Below are 22,278 nucleotides of genomic sequence, written 5' to 3'. Positions count from 1 at the left end.
TACAACTAAGAGAAAATAAAAAAAGTCACATTTATGTTCCCTTCCTAGTGTCAAGTCCCTGGGATGAACTCAATCATCTTTACAGCATGCTATACTAGTCTGGACTAAGCCATTTTCACTGGGTTATTAAACTGTTGTCCACAAGCCAAAATAGTAGTTAACATTCAAAACCCCTGGATTACCCATTTGATTACCCAGGAATAACTTCAGCACAAAGCAAAATTGTGAAAAATATTTTACTGTTTTTCTTTTGTTTTTCTCCAAAGACCAGCCAAGAAAGACTTTTCAATCTGAGCACAACTTATGTTGGGGGCAGTGAGGTACTTATTAAAAAGAAAACACAAGCAGAAGAAAAATCACAGATCCTCTTCATTAATTGGTTCTTCTGGTTGATTAGCCAATCAGGAACAGCCACTTTCCTTGGAGGTGGAGCGTTCAGTCTAAAAGTTCATCACTTCAGGACCATTCGGGGAAAGTGTCACACACTCCCCTAGCACGGTGCAGATATCGGTATGCCTTTGTACCCAAAATACTAGGTACAAAATACAGGAAGCCCACTAAACTGCAGCTTCAGAACCAGAATGTCCTCTCTCCACCCCTCCTCCTGCGCCGCTTCTTCTGATCACAGCTTGGCCCATGTGGCTTCCTCGCCAGTCAGCACCTCCTGTCCCTTCTCCTCCCTGGTTACTCCTTCTCTTCCTGTCCCGTCACGACAGGTTAGCGATGTTGGCCAGGAAACGCTGGGCCCACCACTCCTCCAGGTCTATGGGCACAAAGTCTGTAAGGAGACAGGGAATAGGTGCTAATGAGAGAACATTACTATTATGGTACCTCAGTCTGAATCTCACAAGTCTACACACCCTGTCTGCATCTCACATAACAGTCTACACATCCTGAGCACAAGTCTGCATAGAGAGAAGGAGAGGCAATAGTGTGAGAAAGGGAGAAAACCGTATCTGAGAGTTTTGCTTATTGAGATATTACAGTTGTACTTCAAACTCCTCACTCTTTCTCTCTCTGTAACCTCAAACACTACAGTACTGTCCATCTACTGTTAAGTAACTGTCCAGTGACCTACAAACTGAACAGGACTGAACAGGTTGTGTAAAACTTTTGAAAATCAGCAACCAGCAGGTGCACCAGTTTATCCAAGGTGAGAGAATGGTAGTTGTTCATAGACCAGAGAGTTAAACATTAAAACGAAAGCTTGCCTTGCGACCTCTCCTCTCTATCTAGCTGCAGATAAGACAGAGCCAAAAAAATGCTTAGCCTGCTGTGTTTCTTTAGACAGACGTTTATATGACTAGACAGAAATACACTAAAATAGAGGGTTAAGACCATGACAAAGTGGAGAATGAGTAGGAGTGCTGATCTAGGATCCGTTTTGGTATTTTAGATCATAATGAATAAGATTGTATGGACAGAGGGGACCAGATCCTAGATCAGCACTCTTACTCTGAGGAGCATTGTGAATACAGGCCCTGGGCATCACATAATTGGATGTAATGACATAGGAAGTAGAGGTAGACTGTAGTGTACAGCCTCTCCCAAATATCTTCAGTAGAGCAAGATGGAGGCTGATTAAACAAGATGGCGGCTAGTGAATAAGGCCTATAGATACTCACTCTTCATTGTGGTACTGGGGGTCTTCTCTGCGTACTGCACGGGGCCCTGGCCACATACAGCAGCAGGCTCCACACTGCCCTCTCCATCTCCTGCCAGCTGCTGCTCTATCTCCTGCCATGCTGCAGAGGGGAGAGAGAATATACAGGGGCATTAATACACAGACACTAACTGAAGATACATGTTACAGCAAATAACTTTTTCCATGCGTGTTACGCTGCACTTCCTAGGTAGTTGTAGAAAAACACGCAGCCTATGACTACATAAAACAAACTGGGCATGGCCGCAGGAAGATGTTTTGGGTTGGGGGTGCTGTTTATAAAAATATAAATCCATTATTGCGATCTTACAGTATCATGGGCTGCTGCAGCACCCTTCGCACCACAACTTCCCACAGCTATGAAACTGGGGGTTCACGTTTTCCTCTTTTACATTAATTATTATTATAATTTTTATTTTAAATAAACTATTCCTCTAGAGGTGTAACCTTGCTTATGCTCAAAATTGAAATGATGTGTACTCGAGTGGACCAGGCCAGAACTACAGTACATTGCATCAGCCACACTACTAGAAGGAGTTGAGATAAGACTGGAGGTTGTGTGTTTCAGTATGGAGTTAAAACACACCCCTTACACTTTCAAATTCAGTGTGTTGACTGTATACATCTCTGTGAAAAGCATTTGAATGTAAATGTACAAAAATAAAACCAAGCTCACTGAAGTGCAAAGTGTAAAGGAGTTTCACCTTACTCACATTACTTGGTAGTGTTTTCATGGTTTCATTGACAACCGATATCACTTTATAACACAGTGACTGAACTTGACTATTTCACGCACTACAATATAGCTGTTTGCATTGGCAACGGAGTCAAATACTTTCTTTAAATGAGTAGAGCTGTGCTCTGTAAGATGTTTTATAAAAACAAACGGGATGCCCAGAACTTCCTTCTGACCGTTAATATTGAGCAGTGCTCCAAGAACAACAGAACAGGTCATGCTGAGTCTTTTCCATTCTGCTACAAGTCATGTCTTCATCAGAGCAGGCTGAAAGTATAGAACAAACTATCCCAAACTGTGTCAGAAAGAATGTCTCCACTTATGTACTTGATCACGTCGATAAAGCACTCAAATATTTCCATCAACCAAATCAAATCGTATTGGTCACATACATGTGTTTAGCAGATGTTATTGCGGGTGTAGCAAAATGCTTGTGTTTCTAGCTCTGACAGTGCAGTATATCTAACAAGTAATATCTAACAATTTCACAACATATACCCAAACACACAAATTTAAGTAATCTAACCATTTACCTTCTCTATGGTTTGACGATTTTTAACAAACTATACCCAAACTGTGTCAGAAGGAATGCCTCGACTTTTGCACTTGATTACATCATTTAAACTATGTGGATTATTGTAGCCATCAACCACTTAGAATGTATGGTCCAATTATTATTTTGAATGAGGTCATGTGGTTATTTCTCTCTCTCTCTCCACCATCTTTTATCCTCCCTGTTTGCTTTCATGTGTAGGCCTAAACTCCACTTGGTTCTCTCGCTCTCTCTTCTATACCTCCATATATCCATCTCTCTTCTATATATTCACATCCCCTGTTTGCTTTAGTGTCTATTCTCCTCATGCATTAGGTAGTCTAGTCCTCAAATGCAGTGATTTTAATGCAGGTAGCTTAGTGGTTAAGAGCGTTGTGCTAGTAACCGAAAGGTTGCTGGTTCTAATCCCCGAGCCAACTAGGTGAAAAATCTGTCGATGTGCCCTTGAGCAAGGCACTTAACCCTAATTGCTCCTGTAAGGCGCTCCTGATAAGAGCGTCTACTAAATGACTAAAATGTAAAAGGCTGCTGGTCAAGATGTTAGTCAGCTACAATGGCCTTCCATTCAAATGATGTGAACTGGAATGTGTATGCATAAAACAACTTAGTATAGCTCATTAATAACCTTCAAATTGCATATTTGAGCATCTACAATACTCCTTATATCGTCAGGATGAAAGCCTTATACTGTGTGAATGAGTGTGAGTCCATGGCTCTGTGCATGAGAAAAATGGATAACGTCTCATCTGTCTAGTAGTCAATGAGTCTCACCTTCGTACACAAATCGGACATTCTCTTCATGAGCGGGGGTGAAGCCTGCAGATGGAGTGTCTTCCTTCTGTGTGGCTGCAGTGTGGTATCGCTTCCCGTTCAGGCGATTAAACACTATCTTAGGAGCTGGAGAGCTAGACGACAGATATACAGATAGAAAATTACGGTAATTAAGCATGTTCTGAATCAGTAACAGTGTGTGAAATCTCATTGTGTACACCTCTGGAATAGCTGGTCTTGCTTCAGAAATGTATATGCTGGGCACTAGATTATACTTTTTCCATAAAACCCAAAAGGACTATTTATTTTTTAATAGAATACAACTTTATTGTCCATCCAGGATGGACTTTTTTTTGTTGGCATCACCTTCCATTAAAAGGATCAGATACATATTTAAACCAGTCTGTCCATCATGCTGCATACACTAAAAACATAGAGGACATTGATACATTCACTCACAACCGACCGCTGTCCCAACTGCACTGGATAGATAAGTACATATACTGATACAATTTACTTTGCATTTAGTACTTTGCATATCTAGCCTAGAGGTTCAGTGGTGGTGTCTATAATATTCAGGAATTCTCTTCTCCCCAGATAGCATGTCATGCCCACTCTGCTACCATAGAAATGTAAGGATTGGTGGGAATCCGCTGTACCTACTTCCGTACACAATGACGTTGCTATGGAGACAACAGAGACGGATTATAAAAGTCTGTGCGGAGTGATTCCCAGGAAACGATTGAATGACTATGGCATTATGTAACACGCGTGCATTAGGCTACATTGTATGAATGCATTTGATCCTGTATTGAAAATATACCAACGTATATGACAGGGCAAAATGCTTGCTTACTCAACCAAATGCCCCATTGCTAAACTTAACTGTGTGTCCTTACAGACCGCGCGAGGCATATTCTACTTTGAACGCATGCTACGTTCTTATATTGCCCATAGTTCTACACTGGCTACAATGTAACCACTGACCGATTCCCCACGTTCGAACGGCTGTTCAAAAATGGTGCAATGTTTCTCTACTGCGTTTGGACAATAAACAAATGGACAAAGTTAGCACGCGCTGCTAGCCAGCAAGCCTGTCAGCTAACCTCGCAAGGTCAGACCGTTTCCGAAGAATGGAGAAAACGTTGCAATGACACTTCAACGACACAATGTAGCTTCTCGGTGTATCGATACTATATTGCAGTAAAATACAGGATAACGAACGTTCTAAGATTACATTCCGTGAATCGTGACGTACTACAAAAATGATAGTGGAAACAACGTTACATGATCATGTTTTTCCACTATACGCCACACACATACCATGGAATCTTCAGCTGACTGGTTTGCTCGCGCTTCTTGATATGATTATGATAAATGATAGGCCTAAAGTAATGCAATATGGCAACTTACTTTGAGGATAACCAGGGGGTCGGTTTGAGCTTCAAGTCGTTGGTTTTATTCTCAATTTGCTGCGTGGGACCTGAAATGAAAATAGAATAGCAATGTTGCACTGATCACAACATGTATGCTTGTCATTAAAATATGCTTTTGAATCCGACAGATCTAATCGAATGTAACATATAGGCCTAGGTTCAATTAAACACAGTTCCATGTTCATGATATAGGTTTTGAAAAGTGCACAACTGCTTTATTGACATGACTCGAAGGCTTTTATCGATAATATCAATAATATAGGCAATACATAATTGGATTGGAGAATTAAAAAAATACATAATTGATGCTCACCTGTCCTGCGCTGTGTAACAAGTTTACTGGGACCTCTAGTAATAGTGTACATCATGTGAAAGCCGAGAACTTCAGTGTTGCGAAGGAAAGATAAGTGGGTTATCTTCAAACAAGTCGGAAGTGGTGTGATAGCCTACAATGTGTCGACTCTAAATACCGTGGTGGTCTTTAAAGCAACCCACTTTTTGGCCGTTCTCTCGACGCAGCCACGGTGGGAAAATTATAGCGCCTGCTTTTCCAAGTCAGCTGCTCCGTGCTACGTAGCCTACGTCTCCGGTTCGGTTAAGAGATCTCGGTACTGCAACGTGCTCCTGTGCTGTGCTGTGCTGTGCTGTGCTGTGACCGTCGCTGCTACGAATAAGCATATGTTTGGTTAAAGAGGCCGTCTGCTGGTGCTTCAAGGGTATAGCCAATAGGTTAACCAAGGTGAATCGTGAATCAATACTGATATGGAATTCAAGTGTCTGTTGGAGAAGAAACTCCAACCCTTCCGATCAATGTTTTTGAATAGAAAATACTGTTAGTTATATTGATTAAATTCCCCTTTGTGAGAGACAACCCTATCATACAATGACAGTAACACCGCACACATGATTTCATCAGGACACTGATAGGACCGTCATGGGCACCCCGGTCATGTCACTACACGCCCCCAACCGTCGCCGTTTTAAAGGAGGAGCGCCCTTCAGAACGCACTACTGCTGACCTATCACCCGGTAATCCGAGCACGTGGAGATTTGATGCCTATTCACGATGATCAGGTTTAACATTTGGAATGAAATGGAGAAGTTAAATCAGATTGCTGAAATAAATAAAAAATCAACCACAAATGTTCTCTGATTTATCATGAGTCATTATGCAAACACAGCCATAGGCTGTTAGTATAAGGCATGCGTTTTGGTGGTTGTGCAATAGCCTAGTATATATGTTCAAAATACATATTGGGAGTCAGAACATATGTAAGACAGGCAAGACATGTTTGGTAACTGAAGCTCGCCAGTGAAAAGAGGAGGCTCAGACAGGCTTAACCAGGGTAATACTAGTCTACCTAGGCTTCACCCTGCCCCCTACACTAGGATACATCTGCTCTATATAGGTCAATGTATGGGACTAACCCTAATCCTGCCTCTATCATCAAGGACCTCAATCACCTGAGCCAGAGCCTGTTCACCCCACTACCATCTAGAAGGCAGAGACAGTACAGGTGCATCAAAGCTGGGACGGAGAGATTGAAACCACTAGCAGGCCTCGGCCCAGTACCCTGCCCTGAACTTTACTCACTGTTACTAGCCGGCTACCACCCGGTACTCAGCCTTGCACCTTAGAGACTGCTGCCCTATGTACATAGTCATTGAACACTGTTAGTAGCCTCAGCACCAGACTTTGATACGTTGTTTTAAGAGGTGAGGGGAAAGCATGAGGCAGAGGGTTGAAACAATATGGTGGACACTGCATGAGGACAGCTAGAGAGAGAAGCTGAACAAATATACTTCATCCTTACTGTCCTTTTTTATTTTCCCATTCCTATAAGATTATTTCATCCAAGTTAATGCATCTTATTAGGTTAGTATTTCATTGGAAGGCTGGTTGGTTGCCCACAGACTGTTCCTTATTTCAGTTAAAGCACATTATTGCACTGTGTGAGAATACAGCGTTCATAGTAGCACAGATCCTTGACAATTGGAATGGTAATGATTCAAAACCATGACATATGTACGAACTGTGGGTCCCGTGTGGCTCAGTTGGTAGAGCATAGCGCTTGCAACGTCAGGGTTGTGGGTTTGATTCCCACGGGGGACCATTATGAAAATGTATGCACTCACTACTATAAGTCGCTCTGGATAAGAGCGTCTGCTAAATGACTAAAATGTAAATGTACAGTGGGCTGCAGTAGGTGCACTCCTGAGTTGGTGATTACAGTACATGGAGACATGTTGTTCACTAAATGAAGTCTCCCTGTCATTTGAAGGCTATTGTATCAGACTGAATATTTGTATTATGTCTCGGGCATACAAGATACAATACACAGTAAGTTAAGTAACACAGGGTTAAACCGTATGTGTCCTCCTGTCCAATATGGGGTTTTAACTCGCTTCAGTGTGTGTGTTTTGCGCATGTTTCTGTGTGTGTGATGTCCGTCCACTGTGTTCAGTAGTGAGGATCACAGTCCTCCAGTAGGCTGTCAGTGATGTAGCTGACGTTGAGTATCTCCTGGTAGTATTGTTTCTCCTCAGCTGTGTTGACCGTCCAGCCCACCACCTCAACCCCTCTCTGGGCCCAGTACTGGACATAGTCCCTGGAGATGGAAGAGAGAAGAGAAAGTCAATAAGGAATCAATGGGCAATCAGATCAATTAAATCAATACATGTTATGTAAAATGAGATGTTGCATAATAAAGGTATACTTTGTGATTTTAGTCCTTTATCTACTTCCCAAGAGTCAGATGACCTCATGCAGTGGAGGCTGCTGAGTGGAGGACGGTACATCATAATGGCTGGAACAGAGTGAATGGAATGGCATCAAACACATGGAAACCACATGTTTGATGTTGTTGATACCTTTCCACTCCAGCCATTACCACGTGCCCATCCTCCCCAATTACGGGGCACACACACACCCCTTATGAACTCGTATGTCTCTGTGTCCAGTATGAAGGAAGTTAGAGGCATTTCCACAAGCAATTGAGGGTGTGTACACTTCAAACAACTAACGATGTGGGTAACCGTGGCGATGTGTAGTAACAACAAAGCAGCAGTACATAAGGGCTAGAGCAGCAAACCTTTTGTTTCATCAGAGGAGACATCGCTACTTAAAGCAGAATCATTACATTTACATTTTACATTTTAGTCATTTAGCAGACGCTCTTATCCAGAGCGACTTACAGTTAGTGAGTGCATACATAATTTTTTTTATTTTTATACTGGCCCCCCATGGGAATCGAACCCACAACCCTGGCGTTGCAAACGCCATGCTCTACCAACTGAGCTACATCCCTGCCGGTCATTCCCTCCCCTACCCTGGACGACGCTGAGCCAATTGTGCGCCGCCCCATGGGTCTCCCGGTCGCGGCCGGCTACGACAGAGCCTGGATTCGAACCAGGTTCTCTAGTGGCACAGCTAGTACTGTGATGCAGTGCCTTATACCACTGCACCACTGTCATTATATAGAGGTCTAAAGTAGTGCACTATATAGGGAATGGACATATGGGCCCTGTTCAAATGCTTGTGTTCAGTCCCCGCCTGTATTCCCTGTTCACCCACGACTGTGTGGCCGCGCACGACTCCAACACCATCATCTAGTTTGTTTACGACACGATGGTGGTAGGCCTGATCACCGGCGACGATGAGACAGCCTACAAGAAGGAGGTCAGTGACCTGGCAGTGTGGTGCCGGAACAACAACCTCTCCCTCAACGTCAGTAAGACCAAGGAGCTGATCGTGGACTACAGGAAAGGGTTGAGAGCTTCAAGTTCCTCAGTGTCCAAATCACTAAGAACATAAAATGGGCCACACACACAGTCGTGAAGAAGGGGCGACAGCGCCTCTTCCCCCTCAGGAGGTTGAAAAGATTTGTCATGGGCCCTCAAATCCTCAAAAAGTTATACAGCTGCACCATTGAGAGCATCTTAATTGGCTGCATCACTGCTTGGTTTGGCAACTGCACCGCCCTCGATCGCATGGCGCTACACAGGCTGGTGCGGACATCCCAGTACATCACTGGGGCCGAGCTCCCTGCCATCCAGGACCTTTATATCAGGCGGTGTGAAAGGAAGGCCTCGTCAATTATCTTGAAAAAACGTATACTTAAAAACTGGAAATCAACCAATCCTCTGTCGTTAACACAATGGAAAGGTCAAACGCTTTGCTATCTGCGTGGGCGACAGAGAGAAACAAAATGGTGCAGTTGGAGGCCATGTGGCGGAGAGTGATGCGGGCACTGGAGATAGGGGTGTGAGCATGTGGGTCTGGGCAGGTGTGATGTCATTGATGATGTTGTTTGTATGTGAATGTTTCATATTGTAAAAAAATAAAAAAAATCGTACAAAAAAAAGAAAGGTCCGGAAAATCATGAAAGACATACTGTTCTCTCTGCTTCCGCATGGCAAGCTGTACCGGTGCATCAAGTCTGACACCAAGCTGTACCGGTGCATCAAGTCTGACACCAAGCTGTATCGGTGCATCAAGTCTGACACCAAGCTGTACCGGTGCATCAAGTCTGACACCAAGCTGTATCGGTGCATCAAGTCTGACACCAAGCTGTACCGGTGCATCAAGTCTGACACCAAGCTGTATCGGTGCATCAAGTCTGACACCAAGCTGTACCGGTGCATCAAGTCTGACACCAACAGGCTCCTGAACAGCTTCTATCCCCAAGCCATAAGACTGCTAAATAGCTAACAAAATGGCTACACGGACTATCTGCATTGACCCTTGTATTTTTTGCACTGTCTTTATGCACACTCACAGGACTCTACACACTCACTCACACTGACACTCCAACACACACATTTATATTGACTCTACACGCACACCCACATAATCATCATATACACTGCTGCTACACTGTTTATGATATATCCTGATGCCTAGTCACCTTACCCCTATACATATCTACCTCTATCGATCCAGTATCCCTGCACATTGTAAGTATGGTATTGGAACTGACCCTGTATAGCTTACTTACGTTCTCTTGATCTTCTTACTTCAAGTTTTCTTGTGTGTTTTTGTTCTACATTGGTATTGATAACTGCATTGTTGGGATAAGTGCTTTTTCACTTCTGCACGTGACATTAAAACTTGAAATGTAGTGCACTATATAAGGAATCGGGAGCTATTTTGGACTCTGAGTAGCCAGAGGTGACTCACGGTGATATGAAGTTCTTCTGCACCAGGAAGGCGGAAACGCCACAGAGGTTCCAGAGCAGGTGGTGGTGGGCCCAGTCCACTATCACGTCTAGCGCCTGCATCCAGTGGTGTTTCCATAGCGACGAGAAGCGCGGCGTGCCGTCACCCAACCGACACAGGCTCCATGGCCGGTGGGTCAGCGCCGTCACCACTTCCGGGTCAGCCTGACGCATCTGGGGTCAGGGGTCAATGGAGAGAGAGCAAGAGAGAGCGAGCGAGAGAGAAGGGATTTTACTACGAGTTTATCATGTCGACCTTTCAAATGTCTATCTGTAATATCATTTTCTTTTCATAGTGAAGCTGAAAATTAAAATGGCTGCCATTTCATGGAAATACAGAGAGATAGACACATCTAACCCAGTACCCATTTAGACAGACAGCCCACTAGTATCCCCTTGTCACCCCAACAGCCCACGGTTACCCTGTAGATGACTTTGGGCTCAAAGGAACAGACGATGCTGGTGTTGTAAAGGACAGGGTGTTTCTGATACATCTCCTTTAGGGCTGCCGCTGCCTGGCAGAGGACAGGAGAAGACATGAAACAGTCATTAATACACTTTCTGTATGTTTGTAGAGTCTGTGTGTATAGTTGTGTACGTGTTCCTCTCAGACCCACTGGTGAGCCAGCAACTGTTGGTGGTCAGTTAGATCAGTGGTTCACAAACTGTGGGGCGTGCAAAGGGGTCGGCGGGTTGGTGCAGATCCCCCCCCCCCCAAAAAAGGAACTCAGTCGGGATTTCAACTTACTCTTGAAAGTTGTAATAGTAGAATGCACAAAGTGCAATTTCGAAATTGGGTAGTGCATCAGCAGATTTCCTCTTGTCATGTCAGTCATTGCAGACCTTAGAGAGCTATTTATAACTTGTCAGAAATCGTTTTTTATCCCATTGATTTTGTTAACGTTTGAGTCACTCATATCACATGAACACACATAAGACAAGGCTAAATGTGTAGAATTGCAGAAAATGAGCTTTAAAACTGCAAAAGATGTTCCCCAAGTGAAATAGTTTGGGAACCACTGAGTTAGATGTCTGCTCTCACTTCTCCGTTTCTTGAACTCAAGTGGACCACTGACTAAAACAACAGGCATTCAATGGGCCTAGCTAGTCCACGACTGGTCTAAAAGTGTACTGTTTAACAGCAAACAAGAGAAGTATCAAGAATAATTCAGTAGAGTGAAACTGTGTACATTAACAAAAATCTTTATCAGAGGCTTCTGATTAGCTGTACCTCATCTGGGTGACCTTTGACATCAAAGTAGATGGTGAGCTGCAGTTTGATGCATTCCTCCACAGCCTCCTGCAGAGTGGGGACCTTCTCTCCCTGGAACTTGTCACTGTAGGGGCCACATAACACATACCCTGTCATCATTGGCCTTGTCCCAGCTAACTAATAAGCACAGAACTCAATTTAAACCATGATCAGTTATTTATTTGAATATGTGTTTTAGTGTTGGGAACAAAAACATGCACACACTGCGACCTCCAGGACCGGAGGTGTCCTACAGTATCACTGCAGCTCTCTCTTCCTCCCTTTCCACTCACCTGAGCCGGTGCTTAGCGGCAGCGTCCAGTTTACTCAGCTCAGAGAAGCTCAGCTGTGTGAGGGGTCCCGACCCGTTGGTGGTTCGGTCTACTGTCTCATCGTGCATCAGAATAGGAACTCCATCTGATGTGAACTCTAAGTCCAGCTCTACGCCCGTCGCCCCGTTCTTATGGGCCTAGAGATGCAGAGAGAAAGAGAGAGAGAGAGGGAGGGAGTTGAGACGGGGTTAGAAAAGGAAAAGGACATGGCATGTAGTGAAGCAATGTAGTGCTTGACTGGGTCTCCACTATATGCCAACTGAAGGTTTGACAGAATCATCTGGAGGCTGGGTAGGGGGAGAGCGAGCAAGAGAGAATCTTGTGGCTTTCAAGAACCACGAATCCTTGTTGAACAAATACTTCTCTCCTCGACTTCCTGACTCACCTCCCGGATAGCAGCCATGGTATTCTCCGGCGCATCATGCCCTCCACCCCGGTGAGCGACCAGGGACACCCCACCGGAAGCAGCGTTCTTGGCGGGCCGAAGCACCTGTCTGGCCTGGCTGGTCGGGACTTGGGGAAAACGGAACATGATCAAAAAGGCATAGAGGCAGGCGGTGAGGGCGGTGGACCATATCGGGCTCCGGGTTCCGAGGAGAACGACCACGAACACCACCGAGAATAGGGCGATTTCGTCTCCGAGTTGCAGCATTTTTGCGCCGAGTCCATACGGTCACCTGACTCACAATTCTGCGGTGTAGACAGACAACAGTGCATTAACACTGTCATAAAGTTACCATTTATTAATAGGCCAACGAAGCTTGGAAAGGTGTCTCAATATTGTTCAAATTGGCTGTAAGCAGTGACACTTCTTTGGAAGACCGGCACTCAGGACTCCACCTAAGATGGTCTTGACATTCCTTCTTCAGTCTATGCAGAAGCAGTGTTGCCAACTAATTTTCAGGAGGAAGTTCTTCTTCTTCTTCTTCTTCTTCAGTGGGGTTTATCGGCGGTTGGCATACAACGTTATGGTGCATTTCCGCTATCTACCGTACTGGAGTGTGGACCAGAGACAGGAATAAATTATATACTCCCTGCCAACCCCGTTTCTCTTAAAAAGTTTACAAAATATTTGAGACTATTATCTAATGACGCTCTACTCAATATACTCTTTAAACTAATTTCCTGTATCCCCTTCTCCCTCATACTAAATATCATCCTTTCTATTTCCCTCTGATACTGCCCACACTTTAGCAATACATGCTTCACAGTCTCTATTTCCTGACAATAATCACACTTTCCTCATGGATGCTTTCCTATCACGTTTAATGACTTATTCAATTGGCTGTGTCCCACCCTTAATCTTGTAAAAATAGCCTCCTCTCTTCTGTCTCTTCCTGCAGTCCTCCACTCCCCGACTTTCCTCTGTACTTGAAATAAATGCCTTCCCTTATTATTTCTATTCCACTGCTCCTGCCATCTCTTCTTCAGGGGATGTTGCTAGAGGCAGGTCGATTTGTTGCTAAAAGTTGCGAAATGACGCGATGACGTCATTACGCAATAGCGTAAAACTGCGTCATTACGTAGAATACACAATAACGTTACTCAAATTGACTGGCCATCTCGGTGACAAATATGATTTGACATTTGTTAGTTTAGATTTGTTTGTTTATTATCACATATTTTTATTTGTAAAAGTAATATACACACAACACATTTTATATGATCAGATATTTTATTTTTAAACACAACACGTTGAATTATTGAACAATTACACATTACACTTTATTGAACAATTACATTTTTTTATTTTCTTATTAACTAGTAAACCTACACATTCTGAACAATTATAGTTTTAAGCAGTGTATTGGTAGTTAGTTAACATGCTACCTAACTGATCAACAATTATAGGTACAAGCTATTAACAAGGTATATATGCTATCTTATTGAACAAGCAACTTAACTCAAATAATGATGTGTGCGCTAGGCATCTCTCTCCAGCTCTCTCCAGGTTGTTGTGCTGCTTGGCTGGCCTGCTGCTGCCTGTGCACGAGTTGAGCGCCGTCTGCTGACGTCACTCACAAAGCGCTTTTGCAGCCAGGCAAAGTGTGTGACAGAGAAAATCGTTTTTGTGTCATTTAGAGGGGAAATGCGTGCATTTGAGCGGTTGAGTCACTTTTCAAAAGTTGCTAAAAGTTCCAAATACATTTTTAAAAGTAGCTAAATTTGTTGCTAGGTGTTGTTTGAAAAAAAAGTTGCCAGGGTAGTCTGAAAAGTTGCTAAATCTAGCAACAAAATTGCTAAATTGGCATCACTGTAAGAAGCAACCCACAAAATAATTAAGTGGCTACATTTGAAATCGTTTGCGTAGTTTCACAACATCCTATTCACATGATCAAACAGCAACATTGTTGCCTCATAACTGTCATATAGGACCTTCCACTTTCTATTTTAATAGTTTTGTGGAACCTAAAGTTTTGAATTAAAAATTTTTTAAAAGACTTGTTCCATAAATATCATGCTTTTCAAAAATAATTATTGTTCACATTTATGAATATTAAAGATAAAACCAATTGCACAAATACTTTATTTTGATCTTATCTCACTGTGCCCACAAGAGGGCGGAATTGCTCTTGGAACACTGCGTAATTTACTTCCTGTGCCAAAGTGCAAGGTCTGACCTAGCCAGCTGGCTAACAGCGTGAATGATACCTTCCTGATATGTTTTCTCACATATTTTGCAAGATAGAAGCCAGCAAAAATGGTAAGTTGTGTCTGAGTATATGTATTCATGGTTGGTAAATTAGTTATTTCTTATTGTCGTTTGACTCAATATTAGACTAGCTGTCAGTTGTATATCCAGTGAAATAGAATAGAGTAAAACAATAGAATACTGTTAGAATAAATTGGATGAATGAGGATGCAGCTACATCATCGGTTGTCTGTTGTGTGACTTCTTGCTCTCTAAACAGCTTGTAGTTTAAACAAAAACAAAGTAGTTTTATATTTATCATGTCTCTCCATCTGTTGCTCTCTGCCCGTCTCTGGCTATCTCTACCCTCTCTCTCTATCCCACAGCATAGGTCTACAACACTCTTCCCTCGGCTGGCCTACCATGTGCTGGCCCACTGCAGAGGATACTGTGTGTCGAGAGGCAGCTCAAGGTCGCTACTCTGTGGCCCACAACCCCATGGACTCACCCGACTGGACCCAAGATGGACGCTTAGTATCCAACACAGCTACCCAGTACCCCCATCCCCCCACCTCACTGCTCTCACCAAATACTCTGACTTATCCACACAAAAATACAACCTCATCTACTCTTTACCTCACATCAAAGTCCTCAGAACGGTCTCCAGACTCAAACTGCTCCAAACCGGAATCACCATGCTCTTACTCCCGCCCGTCTACTACATGTATTCCCAAGGAGATGCTTCGTACCTACTGGTTAGCTACAGTACGGGGATAGCGGCGTTCGCCGCCGTAATGCTCTACTCAGCTAGTCACTACCTGAGACGCGTCGTTGGGATGATGTACCTGGATGAGTCCCAGACGACGCTGAAAGTGTCTCACCTGACGTTCTGGGGACGGAGGAATGACGTGTATCTGCCCGTGATGGACGTTATGACTCTGGGGGACACTGGGGACTCCATAGGGGAGACTATATTGAGGTTGAAGCGATATAGTAGTTCTGACACGCTGTACTTCTCCACTAGACTGGGACGTGTGGTGGATAGGCAGGCCTTTGAGAAAGTGTTTGGGACTTTGATTTGATGTTTTTATAGGGCTTTGCAGACTACTAAGCCCAACAGAGCCCAGCCAAACCAAGCCGGCCTGGTTATGCATCCACCATAGTTCCACCAAACATCCAAGCCAGCACAGTTCGGTTCGACACAGTAGTGTGAAAAGGGTATTTTGTGTTTTTGTGAGCATTTGAAATGTTGCATATTCAGCAGCTAAAGAGATGACTCCCTACATATACTGCAGTCTGTTCTGCCCCATTTCTTGACTACTGTGTGTGGCCAAAAGAAACCGTGACATTTGTATTGGACAACTGCTCAGACTCACAACCTTCAATAAATACACCCTGATAATTTATTTTAAGGTACAGTACACAAAATACCCTATACAAAAAATACAGTTATTTGACCTTTAGAAAGTCCATTGCAATCAATCAGCCCACATTCACTTATGGAAATCATTTTCTTAAAGCATTGGCGTGAAGAATATACAGGAGTGTATACCCTGCTGGTCATCTATGAACATCTTGGAAGAATCATCTGGCTTTAATGCCCATGTACCCTTAATCACCACCCAGCACAGCCAGAAGAGGACTGGTTCCTCTAGGTGTCTTCCGAGGTTCCAGCCTTTCTAGGGAGTTTTTCCTAGCCACCGTGCTATTACATTTGCATTGCTTGCTCTTTGGAGTTTTAGGCTGGGTTTCTGTATATGCACTTTGTGACATCTGCTGATGTAAAAAGGGTTTTATAAATACATTTGTTGGAGGAGAGTCAACCTCTTTAATGCAGATTGACAGTGTATGGGTCTGTTTGAGCAGGGCCTCCATGGATTCCTGTGTAGACTCTCTACTTGAGCTCAGCGATAGCGTCATTAAAGATATCCAGGAAGAGATGAGCATGGTGTTCCTTGAACACTAGAGCTGGTCGGAACCGGATAGACTGGGTTCCACAGCCCCCTAGAACCACACCTGGAACAACAAAACAACGCCATAAATAGTATTCATTCTTTACTAACAATTCAACGATTCACTTGATAGTACTATTGAATGTAAGTGATATGGATGTACCTTATCAATACTAAGCTAGTAAAGATTCTTATGCTGTATATTGTCCAGCATACCCTTGAATAATTTGATAATCTTGCTAAATTGATAGTCTTGTTATTCTTTTAGTTTATTAATCACATTTACATTTTAGTCATTTAGCAGACGCTCTTATCCAGAGCGACTTACAGTTAGTGAGTGCATACATTTTCATACTGGCCCCCCGTGGGAAACGAACCCACAACCCTGGCGTTGCAAGTGCCATGCTCTACCAACTGAGCTACATGGGACTACGCTAAGAGTCTTACCCTTATTCCTGGCCTAGAGGATTCATCACATCCTACATACTAAGAGTCTTACCCCACCCCACCCCCTCTTTTACGCTGCTGCTACTCTGTTTATTATCTATGCATAGTCACTTTAACTCTACCCACATGTACATATTACCTCAATTACCTCGACTAACCGGTGCCCCCGCACATTGACTCTGTACCGGTACCCCCTGTATATAGCCTCCCTACTGTTATTTTATTTTACTGCTGCTCTTTAATTATTTTATACCTATCTATTTTTTACTTCACTTTTTTTCTTAAAACTGCATTGTTGGTTAAGGGCTTGTAAGTAAGCATTTCACTGTAAGGTCTACACCTGTTGTATTTGGCGCATGTGGCAAATTGTATTTAGATTTAGAGGATTCATCACATCCTACATGCTGAGAGTCCTACCCTTATTCCTGGCCTTGAGGATGAGGCTGTTGCGTGTGTCTTCATCCTTAACATCGATGGCACAGAACGTCCCGATGCCCCTCGCTCTACTGAGCAGGTGGGGGTACTTATCCTGGAAGAGAGAGGAGCGGGGTGATGCATGCTATGTTACACATACACAAAACATACACAAAACATACACACAAACTACAAACGACCACTCTCCCTCTACTTATAACACAAATACAGTACATATTAAACAGTGACCATTCTTCACTCCACTAACAGTGACTCCTAACCTTTGACCCTAACTCACCTGTAGGTCGTAGAGTCCCTCCAGCATGACCTTGCCTGACCTCTTGGCCTGGTCCAGCAGGTTCTCTGTCTTGATTACCTTTATGACCTCTGTCAGCAACAGGTTCTTAGTGTGGTCTCCAAGCCACGTGTTGAAGATCCTGAACGGCTGGAGAAGAAGAGAAAGAGAGGAGAGGAGAGAAGAAGAGAGGAGAGAAGAAGGGGAGAGAAGAAGAGAAAGAGAGGAGAGAATAAGAAGAGAGGAGGAGAGAAGAGGAGAAAAGAAGAAGAGAGCAGAAAATAAAGAAAATACGGTAAAAAGGTTGATACAAAAGTACCACACACACACTACCTTGTCAGGCTGAAAGCCGTCTTTCTGGTAGTACCCTCCTGTCAACATCTTCTTGCTGAAGGAGACGATGTCAGCGGGGTCGTCCAATCCCCAGTGCTCGTGGGCCCAGAATTTCCCCGTAGACCCGCCCCCTGTCTGCACCTCATCCACTAGGAAGGCACAGCCATGCTGACGGACACACAGAGGTCAACGGTCAGTAGGTTGAAATGACTAGAGACCTGTGTAATAAGAATACATGTTACAATGTACTTACACAGTACAGGACTGATTTCTAGATGAGTGTACCTTGATAGCTTCATATTATATACCAGTCAATGTATTTAGATAATTACTTGACAAAACACACCTTGGTAGGTGGCTTATACCAAGTCTCAATCAAACGAATCCTACTCGATATCTACTATTTTGATCATTTTCACTAACAATCAAGAGAATCAAATAAGTTACTATCAGTATGATTCATATCCATCCAGATGATCTGTACTCTGTCTATAACCAGTAAGGATCCTTACTGTACCTTCTTGGTGATTTCCCTGAGCTTCCTGTAGAAGTCGAAGGAGGCGTGGTTATCCCCTCCCTCTGCCTGGATTGGCTCGATCACCACCCCTGCCACGTGCCGACCCTTCTGATTCCACTTCACTATCAGGTCCTCCGCCTGAGATGGGAGGGATTGAACAAGGGATGAGAGGAATAGAGGCAAGAATGAGGGTCGGGGGAAGAAAGAAAGAAAGGATAGTTCAGATGGAAAAATTTAAAAAAAAAAGAAGGATGAGTTTCAGATGGATGAAAAGAGTTGGAAGATGAGTAGGAATGAGGGATGAGTCAAAGGGATGGATGAAAGTTAGATGGATGAGAGTCAGTTGGATGGGCAGATTAGGAAGAAATTATACTGTATCTAGAGAGAGAGACTCAGACCTCCTCCAGGCAACGGGCCTCCTCCTGTGCGTTCTCCCTCTCGAACTGGTCCAGGGGGTACCTCAGCTGGGGGAAGGGGGCGATGGGCCAGTCAAAAGACGGCACGTCGAGCTTCTGGATGGCCTTGGTGTGAGTGGTGGCCAGGCAGCCTGGGAGAATAGGAGACTTTATATTACGTGGCTCTAAAACCTATGTATGGCATTGCAATTACCTACATCCCAGTTGGAAGTACTTTGTGTACCCACTCAGTACCCTAGTCAGACTGTATACGCCTAAGTAATTACTATGTAAGTACATATTCAAGTCTTACCCAGAGTTCTTCCGTGAAATCCGCCCATGAAGGACAGAAGAGTCAGGTCAGGGCAGCCAGGAACCTGGAAAAAGAACAAGAGAACACCAGACTGAGAAATTGCTGGCCCTATATAACAAAAGGTTCAATTACAAACAGGAGAGTTGTGATGGAGTGTGAGTAACCTACCTGGTTGATGACACTGGTTCTTACTTCCTCGGGAGTTGGTTCCGGAGTTCCTCTCATCTTGTTCTAAGAAATACATAGAATAAAAGCCTGCTATATATAAAGCCCATATTTAATATACACTTTATAAATGCGTTACTATCCATGGTCCTGCCCTTACTCTGTACCAGATGAAGATGGCTTTGTAAGCGTTCTCATTGGAGCAGGATCCGCAGGACATGGTCTGTACCCTGCTGAAGCCCTTGGGCGCCACCTAGTGGACAAATGGAGGAAGCGCACCAGTCATGTAAGCACTTGAGCTCCATTTATTGTTGGGTTTGAATCAGTTGATAAAGTACAAAGTCCAGGGGATAAAACATTACAGTATCATACAACACATATTTCCAATGTGGTCCTCTGTGTACTGATATGTCTTGAAAATGTATGCATGGTTAGTAATTGTGTTATACAGACTGTGATGTTATATTCCGAGGTGTATTTGAAATCAAACTTACTGCCATCAGGCCGTTGACAAGCTTCTCAGAGAATTGCTCTGGTGGCATCATCCCAAGAGCTGGTCGGTTGACAAACGTTCCCTGATACAGATTGTAGAAAATAGTTACACGTTATCAATGGCAAATCTAATGTTTTTCAATTCTCAAGATCAACTTTGCTGCTTACCATATTCTTCGGATCCATCATGACTTTTGTGAGTGCTGGGTGATTGTATCCTGGAAATCGCAGAGAGGAAAAACTCACATTTGAAGTATTTGGGTCTTTCAGTGCTTTGACTCATCCTTGTGGCCAAGAGATCTTCCTGACCACGTGACCTGACCAGGAACAACTCCGGGTCCTATAGAATAGAATACCCACCTATGGGTATGGATGCGATCTGGGTGAAGACATCCAGCATGCGGTTCCCATCCACGTCCACCAGGTAGTTACCTTTACTCTCCTCATAGTCACAGAAGAAGTTCACCTGGACCACACTCTGTAGAGGGGGACAGAGACGTTCAAATGGGGACAGAGAAGAGGCTATCTTCACTGGTGCCATTGCACATGAATCATCATACAAATCCGATATGATATGACTTGTGGACAGAGGAGGTCAAGGAGAATAAACTAGGTGTTTCATGATGTGGATCTCTTCACCACCTCTCTTTTAGTCCTTTACCAGTGACATGACATTTCATTTATATTATATCATATAAATCTGAGTGCCGTGCTATGTGTGTTTCTAACCTGAATCCCATCCAGTTGTCGTGCTAGGATCTGTAGAAAACAACAGTAGAGATGAATGGATACTACCAGTACTTAAGAAACAACCATGTCCAATGCCAAGAGTTTGCAAAACTGTCATCAAGGCAAATGGTGGCTATTTGAAGATTTGTTTAACAGTTTTTTGGTTCCGACATGATTCCATATGTGTTATTTCATAGTTTTGATGTCTTCACTATTATTCTACAATATAAAAAATAGTAAAAATAAAGAAAAACCCTTGAATGAGTAGGTGTGTCCAAACTTTTGTCTGGTACTGTATATATGTATAGTTTGTTCCCCCTACCACCCCTCCTACCCTGATTGGAGTAAACTAACAGACAACAATACTTTTACTGCTACACAGTTGGCACATTATAGTGAGGGACAGATTTACTAAGCATTTGCAGTAGTGCATAGCTTGCACTTGTTTTTTCCATACGGGAATGAAAAACAATCCAATAAAACTGGCTTTAAGAGTGTCACTTTTCTTGCCTTTGCAAAAGTGCGATAAACGTAGTAGATCTGGTCCTAGCTGTGGCATGGTTGAGAGTTCATATTGAGTTACCTTAGATCTGGGCCCTGGAACCTCAGTCTTCATACAAGGACCATCAAACTCAACTTCCTCAACTATTTTACCTGTTGTTTGTTGATGGCGGTATCCTATGGAAAATGTGAACGAGATTCTATGGGTTATTTGAGTTATAAAGTTTTGTGCCAACACCAAAAACACATCCAATCAGAGGGAAGTCACAAGACAGTACTGCAAATCACAAATAGGAAGCTAGATATTAATATGGAATGAGTGGGAACAAGAGGAGAGTGCAGAGGTGGGCATTAATGATCAACTGTGTTTTCCAGTTGTGTCTGGTTCTGGCGAGTTGAATGGCCAGTAGGGGTCAAAGACATAAGGCTTGTTTGACTGACAGAAAGTACAGATGTAGGATCTTAATTTGAGTCAGTATGCTACTGCAGGAAAATAATCCTGCAGCAACAGGATAATTCATGGACATTTTTGTAGGACCTTGATCCATTTTATGTAAGAGAATATCAAGTCTGAAATTTCAAAGTGGAAATTACGAACTTCAGAAGTTTTTAAAAACCTCAAATACACTACAAGTTTTACATTTCCTGCATTGCAGGAAAGTTCTCCTGCAACAGCGTGATAAAATTAACATCCAACATAATGTAGTTATGCATTCAGAAACTCAGACATTCCACAATCTCCTTTCTTATAATTGTCATTGTGTTCAACTTATTAGTTATTACCATAATGTTAAATATGTACTATCTTTCTGTAATTAGCATGTGAGAAGCCAGCATTACCTATCACTACACAGCAAATTCTCCAGTGTATATTTTTTAAATATACACTGAGTGTTAAATCAACACTGAAAGTGTGGAGTCTGTGGACCCATATACACACCGGAACAGTGTTAAATTAACACACTGCTTAGTGTAAAGCCTAATTTAAATATTTCCCAGAGTGCCTTGCCTTTCGAGTCAATTGTAGAGTTACCACCCATGACTGAATTTGTTAGTGACAGAGACATGGTTGTTGCATTCATCCATTTTCAGTCCTATGGACCAACAATGATAGATCTACTATGATAAGTTTA

At 43.2% G+C, this 22,278-nt stretch overlaps 4 protein-coding genes across 4 annotated transcripts; 1 reads left to right on the top strand and 3 right to left on the bottom strand.

Annotated features, from left to right (window-relative positions):
• Window positions 1–224: 224 nt before the first annotated feature.
• Window positions 225–6,081, bottom strand: LOC311119129 (MAPK regulated corepressor interacting protein 2-like). Its single transcript, XM_084193876.1, has 5 exons — window positions 5,473–6,081; window positions 5,137–5,206; window positions 3,724–3,857; window positions 1,626–1,745; window positions 225–778 (listed from the first exon to the last, which is right to left on the bottom strand). Exons 1-5 carry the CDS (start codon window positions 5,525–5,527, stop codon window positions 708–710), a joined length of 450 nt encoding a protein of 149 aa, XP_084050002.1. The 5' UTR covers window positions 5,528–6,081; the 3' UTR covers window positions 225–707.
• Window positions 6,082–6,962: 881 nt separating this feature from the next.
• LOC311119118 (glycerophosphodiester phosphodiesterase 1-like) lies at window positions 6,963–13,400 on the bottom strand. Its single transcript, XM_084193860.1, has 6 exons — window positions 12,346–13,400; window positions 11,922–12,097; window positions 11,608–11,713; window positions 10,799–10,891; window positions 10,339–10,550; window positions 6,963–7,768 (listed from the first exon to the last, which is right to left on the bottom strand). The coding sequence occupies exons 1-6, from the start codon at window positions 12,610–12,612 to the stop codon at window positions 7,621–7,623; spliced, it is 1,002 nt and encodes a 333-aa protein (XP_084049986.1). The 5' UTR covers window positions 12,613–13,400; the 3' UTR covers window positions 6,963–7,620.
• Window positions 13,401–14,573: 1,173 nt separating this feature from the next.
• LOC311119125 (transmembrane protein 186-like) lies at window positions 14,574–15,998 on the top strand. Its single transcript, XM_084193871.1, has 2 exons — window positions 14,574–14,664; window positions 14,979–15,998. The coding sequence occupies exons 1-2, from the start codon at window positions 14,662–14,664 to the stop codon at window positions 15,672–15,674; spliced, it is 699 nt and encodes a 232-aa protein (XP_084049997.1). The 5' UTR covers window positions 14,574–14,661; the 3' UTR covers window positions 15,675–15,998.
• A 52-nt stretch (window positions 15,999–16,050) lies between these two features.
• On the bottom strand, window positions 16,051–21,280 carry LOC311119124 (4-aminobutyrate aminotransferase, mitochondrial-like). Its single transcript, XM_084193870.1, has 14 exons — window positions 21,228–21,280; window positions 20,645–20,674; window positions 20,276–20,393; window positions 20,084–20,133; window positions 19,918–19,998; window positions 19,584–19,676; window positions 19,427–19,489; window positions 19,259–19,322; window positions 18,949–19,097; window positions 18,551–18,688; window positions 18,034–18,201; window positions 17,704–17,850; window positions 17,409–17,520; window positions 16,051–16,608 (listed from the first exon to the last, which is right to left on the bottom strand). Exons 1-14 carry the CDS (start codon window positions 21,258–21,260, stop codon window positions 16,487–16,489), a joined length of 1,368 nt encoding a protein of 455 aa, XP_084049996.1. The 5' UTR covers window positions 21,261–21,280; the 3' UTR covers window positions 16,051–16,486.
• Window positions 21,281–22,278: the final 998 nt, after the last annotated feature.

This window comes from Coregonus lavaretus, assembly GCF_964263955.1.
Source record: "Coregonus lavaretus genome assembly, contig: HAP1_SCAFFOLD_408, whole genome shotgun sequence".
Classification (NCBI taxonomy): domain Eukaryota; kingdom Metazoa; phylum Chordata; class Actinopteri; order Salmoniformes; family Salmonidae; genus Coregonus; species Coregonus lavaretus.
Note: the sequence above shows the minus strand (reverse complement) of the source record. Positions and strands in the feature narration are given on the sequence as shown.